The sequence below is a fragment of the Fusarium redolens genome, assembly GCF_020744475.1.
Source record: "Fusarium redolens strain MPI-CAGE-AT-0023 chromosome Unknown BKA55scaffold_10, whole genome shotgun sequence".
Classification (NCBI taxonomy): Eukaryota; Fungi; Ascomycota; class Sordariomycetes; order Hypocreales; family Nectriaceae; genus Fusarium; species Fusarium redolens.
This window is the reverse complement of record NW_025763673.1, coordinates 151,802-173,437: the sequence shown is the minus strand read 5'-3', so window position 1 is coordinate 173,437 and position 21,636 is coordinate 151,802. Positions and strand designations below refer to the sequence as shown.

Sequence of the window (21,636 nt, the reverse complement as noted above, 5' to 3'; positions counted from 1 at the left end):
CGAAAGGACTTGGGTTCTCCAGTAGTCTTGTCGATATGATGTTTCAGGTGGAGATAATCAAGTGCCGTAGAATTTCCGTTTGAGACTGCTGGAAGTTCTTGTTGACGACGCTGTTTCTCGCAGAGGTAGCAGTACCATACCCGTTTCCGATCTCTCTTTGACTGTAGATCCTCACCGTATAGCCAGATCACCGGCGTGCGTTTCTTTGTTGATCTAGGGCCTCTTGCGATCACAGAACAGCGAGTATATTGCTCGCCCTGAAGCTTGAACTCATCTGGCTGGATCAGGGCATCCGGATCGCGACTACCGGTATTGTTGATCGATTCTGGAGCGAGAACAACATTGTCTGACTCTGAAGACCTATTAGAAGAACGAGAGAAGAAGTGGGTGATTGTTGGCGCGGCCATTCTGGGACGTCAATTACCTTGTTGGTCAAATGGTAAAGGGCATGTTATCGGGTTCGTGCTGCTGTATATTATGTAGGCAAACGGACGTCTCACCTTCGCGCTGCATTACTGACTTGGTTTGCCGATGGGACTTGACGGATTTAGCATCGTGGAAACCAATCAACACCACGCGGAACAACGTGCCTGAAACAAAGAGTGGAGTTCGGGCTTGCCTCTTTCCTAATTAGGAATGGTCCATTGGTGCTCCAGGAGGCGCCAGACCTCTCGATCCAGTCCAGTCCAAATTTCTGAAACTGTGAATCCAGTCCAGCCAAATCCACTCCAAATCCACTCCAATGCTAGTTCAGTCCAACAAGATCACTGTTGCCTAGCTAATCAGGCTGGCTATCAATTCAATTCAATCACACATCTGGTGGACAAAAGATCAATCAGTGAACCGTGCGAGCGTGCACGTCCCATAAAACACACCGTGCCACCCCTGCTTCAACTCAATTGACACCACAGATTGAATTGATCGCCACCCTGAAATTTGCGCCAGCAATAAACACTGCCCGATAGAGTAGGCGGCTACTCTAAGCGTATTGACCGAGCTCTACTAGGCAAACATACGAAAGCGCTGTATGACAGACTGAAGAGACGAGACGCCGATATGCTTTCGCAACTTCGGACAGGAATGGCGAGGATCAACAGTTACCTCAGCAAGATAGGAGCCGCAGAATCGGACATGTGCGAGTGCGGACGAGCACCAGAGACGATGGAGCACTTCTTATTTCGATGCACAAGATGGGAGGCGGAACGCGAAAGCATGCGACAAGTTGGACAAGGCATGATGGGCAACCTTTCCTTCTTCCTGGGCGGAAAGTCGGCGTCAGACGGACCCAAATGGGCACCTAACCTGGAGGCGGTGCGAGCGGCAATCAAGTTTGCGATGGCGACGGGAAGACTGAGTTGAGAAAGGGAAAACAGAACATAGTAAAACGTTAACACCGCAGTCAATCACTAACAACAAACAGCCTCAAGTTGATAGACCATGCTTCAGCTGCTGAAGATAGGATGCTGAACACTTGGAGAAGTCGGCCTTCAAGCAGGCCTGTCAAGCAGAGTCAAGCGAGGCTTGAACGGAAAAGACGTAAGAAGAGAAGTGGGGCTTTCCTTTGTGTAGACCGGATCAATGAGGAGGAATCGTAAATAGCTTAGCGTACCTACTGGCCCTATGAGATTCGTTCTCCCGGGCGTAATAAACTCTATCTATCTATCTAAGAGAGCTGGCTTCACCGCCTTCATGGTGAAGTATTTATGAGTCTTGAAAAGTTGGGCCAATCGCATGTTATAAAAGTTGGAGCGTCCCTAAGGACGATACGCTCTTATCAATTCTTGATGCGTCCCTATCAATTGCCTTACGATTATAATAGCCTTATCCAATGTCTCACCAAAGAGATAGATCAAGGTTACACCTGTGAAACAGCGCTATTTTATATACGCCTGTAAGGCATCATGCACAACGCCCTCAACAAAATATATCTCTCAATAAGGATCAACAGACATACAGCGTAACACCAAACCTCTCCTATCTAACAATTTTCTACCAATAATATTTCTTTTAACAATGGTATACAGATATTCTCCAAGCGTAGCTGGAATCCCTCTATCACAGGCAGTGGAATGAGACAACTTGATGCTCACCAGAATACAAACAGCTGGTGGGACTTGCTCTAATGGATGTTTTGGCTGTGAATTCCAAGCACTTCTTGCCATTCCCAGCGCTCTGGTCACCGCTTCGTAGCAAGACGTCCCAAGTATTAGCACCGTTGTTGCAAGCCATCAGTTGACCGTCATTGAAAGTCAGAGCCCCGTCTTTGCGGATTTCCCATCCCTTCGTTTTGGCACCTTGAGGCTGCGGCTGAGATCCGATGTAATAACGAATATTTCTCTCGCCTGGGAAAACGTTAGCGTGAATTCTGGTATCTCAAGAAACTGGTTTCCCAGGCCGTACCAGCTCTAGAGTTGTCCACATAAACCTGCTGCTTCGGATTGCCTGGCGAGTACAGAAAGAGCTCCTCGCTCTTCAGATAAAAGGTCGCGGCGTCTTCGGCGTTCCGCTGATTACAGCATGCGTCTTGGGCGGATGGACCGATATAGAGTGTGTTATTGGCAGCTTTGATTTTGAGTGAGTCGATTTCCGAGTCGGGGCGGAAAGCAACAATCTGAAAAGTTGAGACCTGATTGGTGGCTCTCGTTTCCATCGGATGTGGGCTTCCTGCAGCGTACCCAAAGATGGCAACAAACGCTATTAGAAAACGCATAGCGACTATTGAGATAGATATTAAGTGATTTGTGGGGATGGTGATGAGCTCGTGAACTTCCTATTTAATTTATGGTGGGCTGGCAACATTCTTGTACAGTAAGTCGTCGGTTGGGGACAGGACAAGAAGGGCAGTGATCTGCATGGAAGGAAGGATAATAATGAAAAGAGTCAACTGCCGAAAGAATTTCATAAAGAAGATAGCGTTCCAGCCCCTCGCAATCTCGAGACATTACATTGTGGGACCATCGGTAAAAGTTCTGGCCAATCCGTTTGCTCAAGAATCTAATATGGTTTACAAGGCAGCCTACGGTAAAGTTAAAACCTCGCATTGATATATTAGTTATATTAGTTGTCCCGGCTAGTCCGGAGTAACGTACATGATAAGCAGAACTTATCGTGGGGTCGTTTTGCGGAGTAATTTCGGGAAATCGTATGTGATTACACAACTACCATCTGATAAGTGCCCGGCGCCGCGCACGCGAATATCTCGACGGTTAGGAGCCAAATCGATGCAATTCCAGGGCTGGAGGACTGCTACGCTCTGGCGGTCCGTTTGGTTCAAGAGCGACGCTGTATAGGCGAGCGGGCGCTGAGATATTTGCGTGTGCAGCGGCTGGGGGGCCAGGCTTCGCTGCAAGGACTACGACATAGCAATGCGCTGATCCTGCTGCTCCTTAATCTTCAAAAAAAATAAAAAATAAAAAAAATAAAAATATGCCTTCTAGATAGATAGATAGATACGGACTAGTTACCGCTATAAATATATAAAGATCCTACCTGACGGCCAGCTTACCGTCGACGAGGGGCGGTCCGCCTCCTCCCTAGCCGAGCCCAGCGCCCCCGATGGCCCTGGTCCCGAGTCGGCCTTGGTCCCGGGTCTGGGTCATCGGGCACGGGGGTCCCTACCTGTACCCGTATCCGGCCCTGGCCCTGGCCCCGCCGGCGGCGCTGTTTGAGCTCGTCGACGAGCCGGTTCAAGCTCCGGCCGGCGCGTAAGAGCTCTAGCTCTGCAACTGCCTCCTCCTCGCTCTTGCCGGACGCCGTGCGGGCCAAGAGCTCGTCCCAGATCACCTTCCGGCGACAGAACTGCACCCTGATCCCGTTCCCCGGGCGCCAGCGGCTTCCCCACGTCTCTTCTAGCACCCGTACGGCCGGCTGACCTGCAATCCCTTCCTCCCACTCCTTCCAGACATCCCGCACTGTAAAGACCTTGGCCAGGGCTGCAACGACGGGCATACCTGGTACTGGAGGCTCTGGAGCCGGAGCCGGAGCCGTATTGAAGTTCAAGGTAGGGGCTGCCGACGGCGCCGGCGCCAGCGACACTGCTGGCCCGGCTCCAAAGTGGCCGGTAAAGGTGATTGGGACCTTGCCCTGGAGCAGGGAATCGAGACCGCCCTGGATTCCCTCTAGCCGGGCCTCTAATCGGATGGCGAGTCGCTGGTTATTCTGTAAGAGGGCCTCGCGCGTGCTCTCTAACACGCCGCTTAGCTCTGGCAGGGCGCGTTGTACGAGCAGGCTTAACGGCTCCGTAGCCCCTGCCGCGTCGGAGCGAACGGCGACGGCGAACTCGTCCCATTCAGACCCGTTGAAAGGGGCATAGGCGAAGAAGGGCAGCGACGGGTAGCGAGGCTGCAAGACAGCCAGGTCCTGTAAGAGTACTATGCGCAGGCGCCGCATAAGCTTAAGGAAGCCGTCAGCGGCTAGGTCGTCGTCGTCGAGGCCGCCTTCTGCCCAGCATTGCCGGCGCGCGCGCGCTTCAAAGCGAGGCTCCCACTCCTCGATCCACGGCCAGAGCTGCTTTTGTAAGACGTACGGGGGTTCATTAGCCGCACGCGCGAGGAAGTAGTCCCCCGGCGACGCCGAGAAGCCGGCGACGATGCGCATGAACTGGCGCGGTAGGTGCGTAAGATAGGCCTGGCAAAGCACGCTCTGGTTCCAGCGGCCGGCCTGCGAGATCTGTGCGAGCGACGTGCCGTAGGTCTCAGCGTCCTGGGCGCCTACCCTGCGCGGGAGGTGAGTCTTCTTTGACGCGACAAGGCCAGCGGCGCCGAAGATACGCCAGGTCTCTTGTAGCTGCGTCGGGTACGAGAGCTCCTGCTCGCGGTCCCGTCCAACAAGGGCCTTGATCCGATACCAGTCCTGGCGGCGCCGGAAGGACGGGGGCGACTCGCCGGCGACGTGCCAGCGCCAGAAGAAGAGCTGTGCCAGAGCCCCTTGCGTACAGAGCAAGGGGTCCTTATGCCGGAGGGCGCCCATGAACTCTTTCTTTGCCGTCTTGTTCAGCTTACCGTCTCGCAGAAGGGTCACGAGGCAGCCACAGGGGGTCGGGCCTTCTGAAGACGGATAGTCGAGTAGGGATAGGTCCGCAAGCTCCATCTTACGGCGGTTCTCCCCTCGTAGGAGGTAGTAGTGGCCGAATAGGAGGTCGACTCGCGTACGGAGGTTTTGCGGCATGTATGCGGCCCCGCTGAGAAGGAGATCCTGGATCCGGAGCCATTCATCGTGCGAATAGCCGGCCTGGATCCCGTCGGTTCCGCGGTCTTTAAAGGAGGCGCGGTCGTGCTTCCCCCGCTGTCGGCCCCGTTGCTCAAGGAAGCCCCGTACGGCGGCGCCCCTGGGGTTCTCCGTGTTCGCGTTACCGTGGGCTACCTGGAGCCGCCAGAGCTCGATAACGGCCGCGATATAGGCGTCGATAGTGCCCTTCGTAAGCAGAGATCCTTCGGAAAGGTCTGCTGCAGCCGGCGCAAGGGCCGTGGGTGGCACGTAGCCCTCGCGGTCGTCCGCGAGCAGCTCGGCGGCCTCGACCAGGGGGACCTCAAGGGCTTCGGCTAGGCTTTCGGCCTCTGCCAGGGCCGCGGCCTCGAGCTGCTCCTGTTCAAGCTGCTGCCGTAACTGTACCGCCTTGCCTTTGCCCTTACCCTTACCCTTACCCCGTGCCCGTGCCCGTGCCCGTGGCTTCTTCTGCGGCGGCGCTACGCGTCGTAAGAGGATATCCTCTTTGAGCCACGCCGCTAGCTTGTCCGGCGTTACGAGCTCGCCGTCGGGCCAGCTATAGAGTGAGCCGTCTGCCGCAGGCCGGGGCGTACGGCACCAGGCCTATAGGTTTTCGTCTGTTAGCCGTCCATGGGGCTCCTGCGTAAAAAGAGGGAAGGGAAAGGGGGAAGAGAGGGGGGCGGCCGGGGAGGACGCGCCTTCCACTCCCGCTGCTTCGCAGCGTAACTCCGCGCCGTGTTCGCCGGCTGTTCGTCCTTCTTCGCCTGGAGGCCCGCCCTCCGGGCGGCGCGGGCGCGCTCGTCTGCGGCCGTGTACGAGTCGTCTGCGGCCATCTCGGTCGATCGAGGCCTTTCTATGTGGTGTCGTTTTTCCGTCCGGAGCTAGATAAGTTGCGGGGACTTATCAAACGCACTTATCAGGCGTCGCGCACACGATTTCACGGGCCGCCTTTTGCGGTGGATAAGTTGTCACGTGGTCTAAGCGAATTACGACGTAATTGCGGGCACCATCGATAAGCGAATGCACCACTGCACTGTATAGTATTAAAAAACCTACCCTATAACATTTTTTTATTATAAACAAAACGGCTAAAAATCAAAAAAAAAAAAATTTTTCTCATAATAGTATAGCTAGTTATATTAAATAGTGTTTTTTTTTAAAGATTTTAAGCCATTTTAGGCTTAGTTTGAATTTTTAAACAATTTTTAAAGAGTGTTTAAAACCCGGATTTAAGGTGGAAATAAGATTGGTGCACTCGCTTGTCTGGTGCATTCGCCTATCAAACACGTTATCCACTAAAAAGGTTTCGTTAATGACGTCAAACTAGAGCTTCACATACGTATTAATTATTCATAGTTTTAATAAACGCAACGGTTAACTTACTAGTATACATTTATGACGTCAGACGTCACTAGTGCGCCATGAGAAATCTCAAGATTTATTTATAAATGCGGCCAGGCCCATCCATCTTAATAACTTTCTTGACAAATTTAGATAATTCTGCTACAATGTTGAGTGTTTCGGCTTTCTTTCACACCGTCCTCAATTATTTACTTTCATGGGTACATCCAGTATGATAATCTCATTGAATAGAATAAGAGCATTATAGTTAGCGTGCTAATCCCGTAATAGAACGCCCACTGGGGATGGTTGTCTTGCAATCGCAAAGTGAGTTGTCTGTGATCTCCTATCTTGCATACTTTCTTACATACTGTCGCAGACTGGGCAACTCGAGCGGGAGATAATCCCGCTCGGCAAGAAGCTCAAGCTCCTCTTCCTGTTTAACCATATCACTGAATGGATCGATACGACACACGCCATGCGACTTTATATGCACAATAAGTCCCTAGAAAAGGGTATGTCTTGGGGTCAGTGCTGCACGTGGAAGTTATTAACACGCGAATAGGTAAGAAAGAGGCATCTCCAGCATCCAAGGAGCAAATTAGCAAATTCGTTGATTATTATGGTATCAACATGGATGACTTTGACCCTTCGGATATTAATGAGTATAACACATTCGAAGACTTCTTCGTCCGAGCGCATAAAGCCGGCTCAAGGCCGATCCACCGGCCTGATGATGCATTAACCGCGGTCGTTGTGGCCGATTCAAGAGTTGTCACGTACGAATCAGTTGCAGAAACGAAGAAGATTTGGATTAAAGGCCATGATTTTAGCATTACCAATCTCGTCATGGACACACAACTCGGTTCAAAGTACGAAAACGCAGCCGTTGCCAGCTTTCGTCTATCACCACAAGACTATCATCGATACCACTCATCTGTGACCGGCAAAATCAAATTATTTCGGAGTATTCCCGGCGACTATTATCAAGTCGATCCTGTTGCTTTACAGAGTCAAGTAGATATCTTAACGAGAAATAGAAGGGCGTATGTCATCATCGAGACGGCTGAATTTGGCGATGTCTTGTTTGTCGCCATCGGAGCAACGAATGTGGGATCAGTCGTGTAAGTGCAATTATGCTCCGGAGACATTTATAGTTCGCATTCTGACCATATGCAGCATACATGAGCAATTTCAGAAAAGTGGCGTACAGGTCAATAAGGGTGATGAGCTGGGACATTTTCAGTTTGGCGGCTCTTCCATTATTGTCGCATTCCAGGTGGAGAGGATTAAATTTGACAACGATCTGTTACAGTTAAGCAAGCAGCGTATTCAAGTCTCGGTCGAGGTTGGTATGAGCTTGGGTCGTGCAACCCGTTCAACCCGGCGAGGCGAGATGTCTCCCGCACCTACGTATGCTGAAGTTGCAGATCCAAATGCTTAATTCAATCTTATCTTCAGGATGTTCACCAATTGATATAAGTTGCATGTATATATGGAGGGGCAGGTCGGAGCGAACAAATAGTATATTAAGGAGAAAGAAAATTTATTCAGGGTAAACCCATTCAGTTACTCAACAACAACAAGGCCAATACCACCCGAGGACATCGATCCGAGTCCACTATCGTCCCGCAAGTAAACGCCTAGCCAGCTCCCTATAGTCGATCTTACCAGTTCTCTCCTTCCAGAGCAAAAAGGTATAAGTGAAGAACATAGCCTACCGGGGGAGGTCCCTCATCCGGCAAAGCTACCGCGCGATAATGCGGACAGCGCTATAGCCCCCAGCCCACGTCGGTGACTCGGAGTGTACCTATTCAGGTGAGACTACCTACTCTCTGTGCAAAGCAGCCTTGACATTAAGTCAAATCAAAGCTTTCGAGACTTCAGAACCGAAACACAAAGAAGAAGGCGGGCACATTCGACTCGAACACACAACCACCAACCAATCTGTCTTCAGTACTGTTGAAAATACGAGAGATCATTCAAAGAGCCCATGACTCTAGATGACCTGCAAAACGTATGGGACCTGTACTTTGCGTCGAGGAATAACCCTTTGCTGGTCTGTGTCAGCGGAACCAATCTACCGACTGGGTAACCCCCAGGGCCGCTTCAGCTATGCAAATGATACATCTATCTTATTATAGGCGATACAGTAGACGAGACGACAGCTGCGGCATCTGAGTCCATCAAGGAGATGGTGCGTTGGGGCGCGACAAACGGCGTCTCCATCCACCCGAAGAAGATCGATGTCATGCACTTCTCTCGCAGTAAACTGAGGACCGCCCCGCCGGTATGTCACGGAGACGTCGAGAAACACCCGAGTCGGCTCTGCGCTGGCCTGATAGCAGGCTATCGTTCCGAATCCATGTAGAGAATTGGGCGGCGAAAGCGAAGGCAGTGGCCTACCACCTACGAGTACTCACCAATACGAAACACGGTCCGCTGCCGAGTGCTGTCCGAAGCGCCGTCAGGGTGTCAGTCGAGCCAGTCCTGCTCTACGGCTCCGAAGCGTGGTACCCAGGCATGATAAGGCCGCGATGGAGCCAGCCTACCAGAGACCCGCCATCGAGCAACCAGCATCTCATACAGAGAATGAACAAGGCCTTGAACCAGTCCATGAGACCTATACTGCCCCTCTGGGAGACGACACCCACCGCCGCCCTCCACCGGGAAAGTGGGATACCGCCAGTTACTCAGGTCCTCCAAGCGCGGCGACTCAGGTTCTCCGCACGACTCAAGTCGCTTGACGAGAGCCATCCTCTTGCGAGCTACCACCCAGTCAGCCCCACTTACCACGAGCTCATCAAACGAAGATATCAAATACAGATGGAAAGCAGCTTTAGAACATGTCTTCGACGGATTAGGTCGCCTCGGACCGGCTGAGGTCTTCGATGCCGAAGCTAGAGGGGCATTAGAAGGCCTAAAGGCCGCCCTAAACCTACAAGAATCAGTATCGTGAAACATCATAAACTACCTAGACAACCTCGCGGCCGCTCGTGCCTTCGAGGCACACCGTCTGTCTCGTCTCAAGACGTCTTCCTTTAGTTTCGGGCTTTAACAGCATCGCATGGAGCCAGACAGGTACGCTGGGTGCCAGGACACAACGACATCCCTGGCAACGAAGAGGCCGATAAACTGGCCAAAGCAGCATCATCACTCCCCGAACCCGAAGGGGCTTAGCTAACGCTAGCATACTTGCGAAGGGTTGTAAGACAAAAGCCGAAGGAAGCATTCGAGACCTGGTCGTCCGCCGCCGCTCCTGAGCAGTATAGGAGACTCAATCTCAAGGCGACCAGAGGATGTCCGCAGGAGTGAGAGTTTTGGCGAACAGCCTTGCACCAACTGCTGGCAGCGAGATCCCTCCACGGTGATTTCACCGCATATCACGAGGGATTCGACCATGGCGATGCACGCCTGGTCTGTTCATGCAACCGACGCAAAGCACCGGATCATATCTTCTATTGCCGAAAGGTGCTGCCGCGTCATGGGATTAGGCTCGCCCCTCACTGAATGCAGCCGTCAACCTAGCAATAGGAAAAAACTTCGACAGGTTCGTCGAGCTGTCCAAGATAAGCGCCTTCTTCGACAAGATCCGCCCCCGGCATTGGACGAGACCATCTCAGCAGGGCTGCCGTCAGATCAATCAAATCAGATTAGGACGTAAATCTGAACTGAACTGATAATTTGCCCTCTACATCTGATCTGATTGATTGATTGATAGATATCTGATATATAATAGGTCACGTGGAGCTATTCCCAGCCTCACGATTCTGCCCGTGGGATCTGACTGCCTTGTTGCTTAAGCATAGCCCCCTCAGAGTAACACACCCTCCCCTTATCCAGTTCTTCAGTAATTGGATCGACTCAATGCTCGATCCAAGTAGAGAATGTCGCTGTGAGCTGACTGTAAGCTTCGCAAGACTGAATGTTCTCTCACAATCGGTTGACATGGCCGAGATTGCAAGGGCATCCAATGCAAATCTACTCAAACGCGGTATTGCTATGATCAATCCACCAAAGTCTGGCTAAATCTATGCCGTATCAGAGCGAGAGGTAGAAAAAAGGGGTGATCTACCGTATTTACTCACGAGATTCGGAACGCCCTGTGGAGTCAACTACCCTTCTTACGGCTGATTTAGCAGCATATAATTGGCCTTTTTGGATTTAACACGACTATAATCGACTTTTTGAGAGTCTAAAAGGAATGAGCCACTTAGTACATGGCATTTGACTCCACAGGGCGTTCCGAATCTCACGAGTAAATACGGGTACCTTTAGATTCGCCTCTACCTAAGACCCCGGCAAGCAAGGGTCCAGGACCAATCAGCTCGGCTGACCCCTGTAACATCGTAGCTTTTCAGGAAGAGCCACCCTCTCCGGAGCCGGAACATACAGATGATCCGGCGGTTCTAGGGTAGCTGCTCTCCATTCAGATATATCAGATGTACAGATGCTTGTGTTTGAATTGATTGATCTGACGAAATTTCATATCTGATTTGAATTGATTGATCTGATTGATATATCTGATTGTTAATCTGATCTGACGGCAGCCCTGCATCTCAGGACGCACTCGCACCTCTCCTCCTCTCCTCCTCTCCCCCTTTCCTTCCCCTTCATACTGTTTCTTTTGTCTGATCTTCTTACTATTTCAAGGCTCAGCTAGATGAGGGGCGCTGACACACCCTTTATATTGCCGTAACCACTCGAGGGCAGTCCCGAGCTGCCGCGCCCACAGGCCCCTCACAGCCTCTCTGACAACAGGCTTGCCTTGCAGCTGCTGTTCCCAGCCGCGCCTGGTCCTCCCGCTGACGGGCAACAGGCTCGATACGATGCGCCGTTTGTACCAATGACATGCTGGATAGTGTGATCTGTTGACGCTTTTGCAGAAACTGCATTTCGATGGGGAAGTCTAATTTCGCGTCGCGAATGACTAATCCTGCCAAAGCCAATAAGGGATTTCCCAGTGACCCGCCGGATCCGGTGATCTGCCGGATTATTGCCAACTTACATGGGCGACTTCAATCTAGCATAGCTCAACAAGCACTTTTCAAAATGCGCTAAAACTACGAAGATGATATAATTATTTCCTTAAGACTTATTTCAATTAACTTCGAAGTCATCAAGCCATCGCGGTCGTTTCCTGTTCCGCTGCGATCGCCCCGAGTCCCGACATGCCACCACTACCTCCCGATCGCTCTCGACAACTAAAGAAGGCCTTTTAGGCCGAGTTTTATGGCTGGGTGGCGTCAGCGCCTTTGTATTTGGGGTACTTAATGCTTCGTTGGGTGGCTTGAATAATACGGGGGGTTGGGTAACTGTGGGAAGAACGACGATGATTTCGTCCTGAATGCCCCCATTCTCTTCGAGACCATCTGAGCCATTCTGCCGTGCCTGATGCTTCGGTTGTATACTCCGCTGATTCTGCTTCTTCATCTCAATCCGAAGCTGCCGGTTTGCTTCTCTCTCAAGCTGCTTTGTTTCTTTTTCCCGCCGTTTTCTTTCCTTTTTCTCCTCCCGCTGCCTCTTCCTCTCTAATACCTGTTGCTTTTGCTCCTCTACTCTTTTCTGCCGCAGAGCCTTTTCAGTTCTCTTCTGGAGAGCCTCCTCTTCCTTCTGCGCCTCCATTTCAACTTTCTTCTGGCGAGCTTGGGCGATCTTTTGTGGGCTAAACACCTGAGCTGAATTAGGATCCACACGATCAAAGATATAGTCTTTCAGGGCTTTACCACGCTGCCTACGCTGTTTTTCACGGATAATTGTCTCACGGAGGCCTTGGTTCTCATGCCTGAGTAGTTCAACCTCAGCCTGAGGGCTTTCAAGGGTTCTCTTTAGCTTTCGGGCGCCTGTGTCCAGGGTTGAAAGCCACTCCACTCAATCCACTGGCAGCTCGAGTGGAGTGGGTAGATCATAATCCACTGAATATCTCAGCATAGTGGATCCACTGTGAGCTATCGTGGATTGGGTGGATTGGGTGGATTGGCAAGTGCCTCTATTCTTGATGCCATGATGGTGACGCTATTCCCGAAGCCCTTGCCCACGTAGGTCCCTTATTCCAACTTCCGAGTGAGACCTTATCCCCAACGGGCTCCCATCTCGTCTTGAACGCCCACCACCTGAGTGAGCCACTTTGTTGCCCATCCTTCAAGCTGTTGATCCGACATCTGAGCTAATTCGAGGCCGACTTTTTCTTCGTCTACCGAGATAAAGAAGGGATCTAATTCATGAATAATACCAGCCCTCAGCCATGAACGCAATACCTGGCACATCCCGATAATCTGGGCTTCAAGTTGGTGGCGCAGAGGGTTCACCATCCGACCTGCTGCTGAGAAAAGACGCTCGCACTCAGCAGACATTGGTTGTATCGTGAGAAAATCAAGCGCCATTCGCGATAAGTTTGGATACTTGAATCGCTTCTCGTGCCAGTAAGCGAGAGGATCGTCGATGGAGCCATCACCACTTTCGCAGTGCGTAATCCAATGCAGGTATTCGTCTTCGCCTGGCGTGAGGCCACCATGACCTGCTTCTGGCGCTGTGTAGCGGTTTCGTTTAAGGTATTCCTGAAACGGATTGTCCGAAGTCTTCCGCTGCTTGGGAACTGGCTCAACGGCTGGTGGCTCCTGTCCAGGCAACGCGGCCTCCCGATACTCAAAACGCCAGACATCGTGAACCATGTTTTTCGCCTCGTCAATCCACTCAGGGCGGTCAGTCCAGTTGCGTTCAAACCATTTCCATCGGTATGCCGGATGGAGCGCCAGGCCAGCGTAGTAGATGGGCGTCTCGCTCAATATCTCATAGTACTCATTCAACTTCTGCCAGCCCAAATTGATGTTGATCCTGAAGTGTTCAGTATCAGGGAAGTCCTTCGCGATATCCTTAAAACGTTCAAGTTGCTCGAGAAGAAATTCAAAGCCTTGAATAACGTCCCAAATATTGCCATATGACCCAGTCCACCCACGCTTCCGCTTGCGGATCTGGCCGTCGCCTTCTAGCATTTTGATCGTGGCTTCGTAGTAACTAAGGATTTGCGCAAATATTTCGACCACCTCCCAGTCCTTATCGGATAGCTGGTTCTCTGGCTGGCAAATAAAGGGCAATGTGAGTGACTTCTTAGGACCGCCCCTCTTGGCCTTGTTCTGTTGTTCGAAGTCGATTCGATGGTGGGCAATGAGTCGTTCGATATAGTCGCGAAGCAGTAGAGCTCGTCGTATCATGTATAACTGTGACAGCCATCTCGTATCGTTGTCCAAAATAACATCCAATGGCTTTCTGGCGTTGAGTTTTGGGTCAGATGACTTGTTAAAGGCTTCTTGTTGAATGTTGCGAAGCATGCCAGTCAACAAGTCAGATCTGTGGATAGCTACCACAAGATTGTGCAGTTTGCCTGCTGGCCCCTTCTTGCGCCAAATCAAATGTTCTGCTTCGGTAAGAGGCCCTACGCCTGATATCCGCCGCTCAAAAGCGTCAGCATCGTGCCCAAATAGAAGGGCTTTGGCGGAGAGGTTCAAGGTATGCCCAAAACAGCGCCCTCGCCTGCGGGCCCCAACGAAGCCGAGCTCTCCACCAATAATCTCCATAGCGGTATCATTGTTTTTCGCGTTGTCAAGCGTGAAATAGCCAATCTTGTCTTGGATCTGATACGATTCAATTACGTCGAGGATTTCTGCGGCGATATTAGGCCCCGTGTGCCTGGCGCTAACTTCGGGGAGCCCAAGCGTAATCTTGCAAGGCTTGTTGTTTTCGTCCCTAAAGAAGCAACAGATGCCATATAGGGCGTATCGGTTTCCAGACCGCCAGCCGTCGAAGGAGATGTGGATAAGGCCAGGCGCCTTGCCCAAGACCTCTATCACCTTCTGCTTGTGTTGTTCGAACGCGGCGACGATCTTTTCTCGAACAGTTGTGTGGGTAATATTGGCTTTACGTGCCGAAACTGACGGGTTCAAGTAATCGAAGATAGCATGGAGTTCTGCCTCCTCGGCAATTGAAAAGGAGTGATTCTTGGCCACGATCCAATCGATCAGAAGCCTCCGGAAGTGTTCCTTGTCGAAGCGTTTGATGAAGTCATTCGCAATCGCTTGTTCTCGGGGGTCGTGTAGATCGAGCTTCATGGATTCAGCTAGAGTCCGCTGCCCCGGAGGCTTTCTGCCCTTAGAATTCGCCTTCTTTTCAGCAGTTCCTTGGGTCATTCCAGGCGGAGCGCGGATCCCGTGATCGTTGAACAGATGATTGTACGCGTTATGAATGCCATCAGCTTCGAAATGACGTGGATGTGGATTATTCTTGCGAATGCACGCTCGGCATATCCATCTGCGGGCGTCTTCCTTTTGGATGTCATATCCAAATTGCCAGGCCCAGCAACGCGTCTCCCTGGCTCGCTCAGAGAACGCCCAGCCTGGGAAATGCCTCCAGAGCGTACGTTCGTACTGTTCATCGCTTACGGAAGAGGTCCTTAGAGTCGAGACAGGGGTCGAGGTTGAACGGGTAGGATACGGCGTCGGGCAGGGTGTTGATTCGGCAGCGGACCCGAAGCCGCTGTCGGAAATGTCGAAGCAGGAATCAGGCGAGGGCATGGTAAAATAATCTCTTTGTCATGTCGAAATCGCAAAACATGGTGCAGGTGATGGGTCAACAACAGGTCGTCAGGTCAGCGCGAATGACGCGTCCAACGCGACCAGTTGGCACAATATGCCCTTATCCTGCAGATGTTTCAGATACTTGCCTTTCGAGCCAATTTGATGTGGACGAGCACGTAGCGAGTGCCATGTTGGGGTCGGGTATTAGATAAGTCCCTAACATCCTTCACATCACGAGCTTGACGCGATTAGTATCGCTTGCAATTTTTCGCGCAGTATTGAGATATTGAGGGATCTGGACGCGTTTTTTTAATCAGCTTGCCGGCAGTTATTTAATGGTATAATTGTTGTATTATAAATCCAAAGTATGGACAGTCGAACTTGATATTTGCCGGATATGTTGTTGAGGAAAATATACACTTATTGATGGCCCTCATAACGATATGCACTCACGGAGCAAATCTTAAGTATATCAATTGAGACTTACGTCATCCCAATGAGAAAGCATAGGACATTCGAATAGTGTTTCCTATATTGTATGTATTCTAAAATTGCGCTGTTCAGAAGCTTCATGGTGTTTTTGACATAGGGTAGCAACATTGCAAAGATTATGGGGCACATCAGCCTCTGTTAAAGACATTCTGCCAAAATATATGGGCGCCCTTAACTACCCCACTTATAATCCACCCAAATCCACCTAATCCATCCACGACATTGCCGAGTGGATTCGGTGGATTAGCCAATCCACTGGGATTTTGCCAGTGGAGTGGACAGTGGAATCCACGAGTGGATCCACTACGTGGATTGGGTGGAGTGGCTTTCAACCTTGCCTGTGTCAGCAGGCTTGCAAACAAATAAATCAAATCCAAATCTATTCAAATCAAATCAAATCTATCCAAATCAAATCAAATCAAATGGGCCATAATGTTATCCAAATCAAATCAAATCGCAATGTCCAGATTTATTTGGATATCTGGCTATTTGGATAAGCCCCACTTCTGTGATCTGGCCCAATCACTGCCAGTCATTACGCCCCTACCCGCGTCGCGTAAGGTTACACGAAATTCTGTTTTCCTACCACCTTGCGACGCGCTGCATACGAAATCAGTTTGTTCTAAGCCTATGTCGGCCTTGCAATGAACACACCCCACTACTCCATAAGTGGCCTGGTCTGAGAATATTGTACAGCGATCGGCAATTCACGATAATTCTCGTGGTTTATTTGATATGGTTCAATATGCGAATACTGGCCAGGCGTCAAGAGCTCTTTCCAGTGCTCCTTCTACTGCTTTTAGCCTCCTTGATAGCCCTGACCTCGGTTCGTCAGAGACCAAAGGAGGGGCGGCGGATGACGCATCATTTTCGGTCGACTATATCGGCTATGAAGGCATCGACTGGAATCGCCTTTCGGGGTATTCCATTCGCAAACATCAAAGAAGGCCGCGGACAGGGTGGGTATGGGAACACGGATTCGATATCGAAAAAGACGGCTCCGGTTACCGATTCTGGCTTTGCAAAATGTGTCACCAGAAGAAGGCTACGATCACCCACATGTACGACGCTGCATCTACGAGCCAAGCAAACGGTCATATGGAAGATATCCACCGTATCAATAAAGACGGATCCATGCCACCGCAGAGGAAGAAACAACGCACTCTTTTCGACATGGTTGACCTAGACCCTCATCGGCCAAAGGATCAAGCCTTGATGAACGCATTTATAGCATCATTCGAACCTGCCCGCTTTCAACATTTACTCATACGTTGGGTGGCATGCGATAATATCCCATTTTACAAGCTTGAGAGCCCATACTTTCGCGATCTTATGGCGTACGCAAACAGTGCCATCGTGGATTCGGGAAGTCTTCCCACCCATAGCACGATTCGCGAATGGATTGTTCGGACCTTCAGTCGTCATAAAGGCGTCGTGACGGAATTACTTGGCCGTTCTCTCAGCCGCATTAATATCTCCTTTGATGCGTGGTCGTCTCGCAGGTTTACCTCTCTGCTCGGCCTCACCGTGCACTTTCTTGATGATGAAGGGAAGTTCCGTACATTTCTCCTAGGCTTGCCACGGATTGAAGGTCGCCACGGCGGCGAAAACCTTGCCGACCGCGTTAGCGAGATACTACATGAATACGGGATCGAGGAGCGCACTGGGTACTTTGTCACAGATAACGCGGGCAGCAACGACACGTGTCTTGAAGATCTGGGTATTGAATTGGGTTTCAAGAAGCAGCATCGTCGGCTTCGTTGTTGTGGTCACATCATTAATCTCGTCGCTAGATCCATTCTTTTCGGCACGGACGTCGACGCATTTGAAGAGGATTGTCAAGCCGTCAAGGAAATCCAAGATGAGGTCCAACTCTGGAGATCAAAGGGTCCTATAGGCAAACTGCACAAATATTATTCACTGGGTGCAAAGGTCCGGTCAGCGCATTGAGAAGCTGCACAAGCTCCAGTCTATTGAGAACACCGCCTTAAGCCTCGAGGACAAAACAACCTACGACGTCATCACCGACAACGCTACTCGCTGGAACTCGTCTGAAGCCATGATGGAGCGGGGCTACCTGCTTCGGAACGCACTCGATTCTCTGGTCCAAGCGGAGGTAACAGAATGGAACCAGTACGTGGCCAGGAGGACACAGAACGGGATAAAACCGATGCCGAAGAAGAGCCGCAAGAAACCTGCGATTGTTGATGATAAGATGACCGCTGAGGACTGGTCAATAATTGCAGAGTATCTGGCAATCCTAAAACCATTAAAGATTGCGACCAAGCGCCTGGAAGGCCGACCTCAAGAAGGCAAATTTGGCGCGATTTGGGAGGTTCTACTAACGATGGAGTGGCTTTTGAAGCATCTGGAAGAGGCTAAGTTACAACATGAACGAGACGAGGAACCGTACCTACGGATTGGCTGCAACCTCGGCTGGATGAAACTGGATCAATACTACACCCTTACCGAGGATAGCCCTGCCTACCTCGCGGCGCTTGTCCTTCATCCCGAATTTCGCTGGTGGACTGTCGAGTCGCAGTGGGCTGACCATCCGGGCTGGTTAATCAGAGGAAAGACAGCAGTGCAAGAGCTATGGGAGGAGTATCGAAACCTCTCCGTCGAGCAGGATGCGCTACCGGAGCAGCCGACTATTGCAAGGAAGACAACGGACCTGGATGACTTTATGGCCTCGATCAGGAAGCTCAGTACTCAGCCTGCGCCTTCGACGTCTGCCATGCGCGATGAGTATGCAGAGTGGGTGGCCACAACCGATCCAGGCGATTGTTTAGTGGATGACCCGATTCAATACTGGCTTCTCCGAAGGCGCCAGTATCCACGTCTGTCGCGGATGGCAATTGATCTCTTTTCAGTCCCGGCCATGTCATCCGAGCCAGAGCGGATATTCAGCCTCGCCGGGCAAATGGTCACGGCTCAGAGAGGGCGTCTCAAAGCGGATCTCATAGGAGCTGCTCAATGTATATCGTCTTGGGAGAAAAGTGGGGTTATCCAGATAACCAAATAAGATCCAAATCGATATAAATCAAATCAAATCAAATTAGACCCCCGATTTGATTTGATTTATTTGTTTGCAAGCCTGAATGAGATACATTGATCTGCTTCTATGTTCGCCTGGAGTCCGTCTCTGAGCTCTAACCACCTGCCCTGCGAGACTGAATATTCGCTTTGCCTCGGAAGAGATGTCTTAATGAATTGAAAAGAGATCAATCGCCACTCGTGACAGACGTGGATATTTGACCATTTCCTGGAGTCTTTACCTTGCAATGGGCGGGATCAAAGCCAGAAACTATGGCAGTTAATTGGGAGGTAGGGGCCCAGTTACCAAAATAGGCAGGATCTCGGCGCAAAAGTGGGGCTACTGGCTGTTAGATTGGCGGCGGGGAAATGGTTCCACTTTTCTTTATCACAATATTATTCTTGTATCCAGAAAAGGAGGGGGAATTGAACCAACCCCTCCCTTACAGACTGATAAAAAGGAATCAAGTCGACAATCAATAACATCACAACCTTCTGCTCCAGATCCTAATACACTCACCCCATCGTTTAGCTGCGTATCCAACACTGGCCCGTCTGACACGAGCGCTGATTGGACAATATTTTATCCAAATAAATTCAAATATCCAAATAAATCGGACGCCCCGATTTGATTTGATTTGGATAAATTATAGCTCAATTTGATTTGAATAGATTTGGATTTGATTTATTTGTTTGCAACCCTGGCCGTTGCCGAGTTTGAAAATCACAAACGGAAGGTAATCGAGGTATTGAGAAATGCACCTGGGTTGATACACATCTCGTTTGTGGGCTGGAGATCGCGGAATAAGTACGCTTTATATGGTGTTGCCTGCTTCTTTTGAAATGAGGATGGCAAGGCCCGCAAACTCATTCTGGGAGTGCCTGAGCTGACAGTTCGACACTTCGGGGCCAATATTGGACACGAGATCATCGAAATACTCGAGTCATACGAGATCTCAGAGGAGAAAATTGGGTACTTCACGCTTGACAACGCACAAAACAACGACACTGCAATGGATACCATTGGGGAGAGATTCAAGTTCCATGGCAAGGAACGGCGGGGCCGTTGCTTTGGCCACGTAATCAATCTTGTGGTTAAAGCCATTCTCTTTGGAAAGGATGCCGACGCATTTGAGTCCCGGTTGGCAGACTTGCGTATTGTGATATCACGCGCTAAAGTGATATTCATATTCATATTCACATATTCGCAAAAAGTATGCTAGAATATCACCCTAGCACTTTAGCACGATTGATATTACTATAGCACTTTAGCACCTATACTGTCAGACATCCGCAAATCGATCAGAATAAACATCAGAGTCTTCATCGCCGCCACTATCAAAACCCGTATCAGTAATTACACCGATCTTCGCATATTCATATTATATTTAACTTATCTAGCGAAACACATATTCATATAACATATTCATGCATATTGGTATAAGGGCTCACGTGATGCCAAGCTACTGCAGTGAAGTGAGAGGCATCGATTTATGTAGCTGTAGAGCCCGAATACTTCTTAATCGCTCCCGTTTGACCTGTACGCTATTATATGTCACCCTTTATAGCCTCTGGATCAAACGGAAGGCCTATCCCGCCCTCAGCTGAGGATCTAATATGCCCCTCTCGCAGCCAGTTGCCGATACACTCAATCTTCTCAATGCTCTCAATCAGCAATCGTAACATTATACGAAACAGCATGAAACTCTCAACAAGGCACAACTTGTTTCATGTAAATAACTCCAATTTTGGTCAGGCACCGTACAAGTGAAATTGGGCATTTTGTATGGGGAAACTTTCTTTTACTTATCAATAGAGGGGTATCGCATGGTAATCTAATCGGAGAATTAAAATATCATTAATCCGTCCCAGAGCCTTCTACTCGATCAGAAGCATCCTTGCGGCGCATCTTCCGCTGGAGGTCTTCACAACAAATGTTAACATGAAGTGGTTTTTGGGGACAGTCGCCAGGGTAGGATACTTCTCGTGAACCTTAGGCATGGTTAGCTTTCGGTCGAATGGCCACTTCCCAGCCTTGACTGCAACGTCTTCGGCAGCTACGCCATCCACAAAAGCTGTAAAACGTACATCCAGATCCGAATCAGATGGTGTGAGTATGCCTTGAACTGAGATCGATCGGATCTAGATTGGTCATCTTCGATTATTTTCGACTCAACTTTATCAACAGAGACTTCAACCAGTGCTCCCATCAAGTCTTTGCTGATCAAAGGGATCTGGTCAGTTGGCAGCTCTGGTGTCTTGGTAGGCAAGGTTCGCCGCTTAAAGGCATTCTCATATGCAAAAGCATACCGAAGTAAATCATTGTCTGCCCAAGCCTTTGAAGCAAAGGTGATACCAACAGGCATAGCCTTGTCCTCCATAGTTCCCATGGGAACTGTAATACAAGGCACGCCGAGATGCTTAAGTGCACGACCCCCATTGGCGTATTTAATCCCATTTTGAAGTGCATGCTGCATAGAGGCGATATTCTCATCGGCATCAGCGAAGGGGACATCGCCGTTGCTTGGGAAAGCAAGCAGATCGAAGCCATTGGCATCCATCCAATCGTCGTATAACGTACATGATAAGCGAGTGTCTCAGACAAGCGAGTGTCTCAAAAATCCCTCAACTTCCCCAAATTTGCATTCAATCATGAATTTCTCAACAACCAACAATGCCACGGCTTAATAACGAGGCGAATATTCTTCTTGCTCTTCAAGCTCTTCAAAATGACCCAAAATTAAGTCTCCGTCGCGCAGCAAGCATATATACAGTCTCCTGGAAAACCCTTGGTCGCCGCCAGAAGGGCATCCAGTCTCAACGCGATGCCACTCCCAAGTCACGCAAACTGTCTGATCTGGAAGAGCAGACCATAGTTCAGTTCATTCTCGACCTAGATTCGCGAGGATTTCCCCCGAGACTACGTTGTGTGGAAGAAATGGCCAACCGATTGCTCGCCGACCGCGACGCGCCACCTGTCGGCAAGCGATGG

At 50.3% G+C, this 21,636-nt stretch overlaps 3 protein-coding genes across 3 annotated transcripts; 1 reads left to right on the top strand and 2 right to left on the bottom strand.

Moving 5' to 3' along the window:
• Positions 1-1,739: 1,739 nt before the first annotated feature.
• BKA55DRAFT_571231 (uncharacterized protein) lies at positions 1,740-3,005 on the bottom strand. The gene is made up of 2 exons (XM_046193057.1): positions 2,401-3,005; positions 1,740-2,342 (listed from the first exon to the last, which is right to left on the bottom strand). The coding sequence occupies exons 1-2, from the start codon at positions 2,708-2,710 to the stop codon at positions 2,056-2,058; spliced, it is 597 nt and encodes a 198-aa protein (XP_046047866.1). The 5' UTR covers positions 2,711-3,005; the 3' UTR covers positions 1,740-2,055.
• Positions 3,006-6,678: 3,673 nt separating this feature from the next.
• BKA55DRAFT_571220 (phosphatidylserine decarboxylase-domain-containing protein) lies at positions 6,679-8,163 on the top strand. Its single transcript, XM_046193056.1, has 5 exons — positions 6,679-6,776; positions 6,838-6,873; positions 6,926-7,061; positions 7,112-7,670; positions 7,726-8,163. Exons 1-5 carry the CDS (start codon positions 6,714-6,716, stop codon positions 7,988-7,990), a joined length of 1,059 nt encoding a protein of 352 aa, XP_046047865.1. The 5' UTR covers positions 6,679-6,713; the 3' UTR covers positions 7,991-8,163.
• A 12,359-nt stretch (positions 8,164-20,522) lies between these two features.
• On the bottom strand, positions 20,523-21,205 carry BKA55DRAFT_691319 (uncharacterized protein; the record flags this gene model as incomplete). Its single annotated transcript, XM_046199648.1, has 2 exons — positions 20,523-20,786; positions 20,831-21,205. The coding sequence occupies 2 exons, from the start codon at positions 21,203-21,205 to the stop codon at positions 20,523-20,525; spliced, it is 639 nt and encodes a 212-aa protein (XP_046047864.1).
• Between the last annotated feature and the right edge of the window lie 431 nt (positions 21,206-21,636).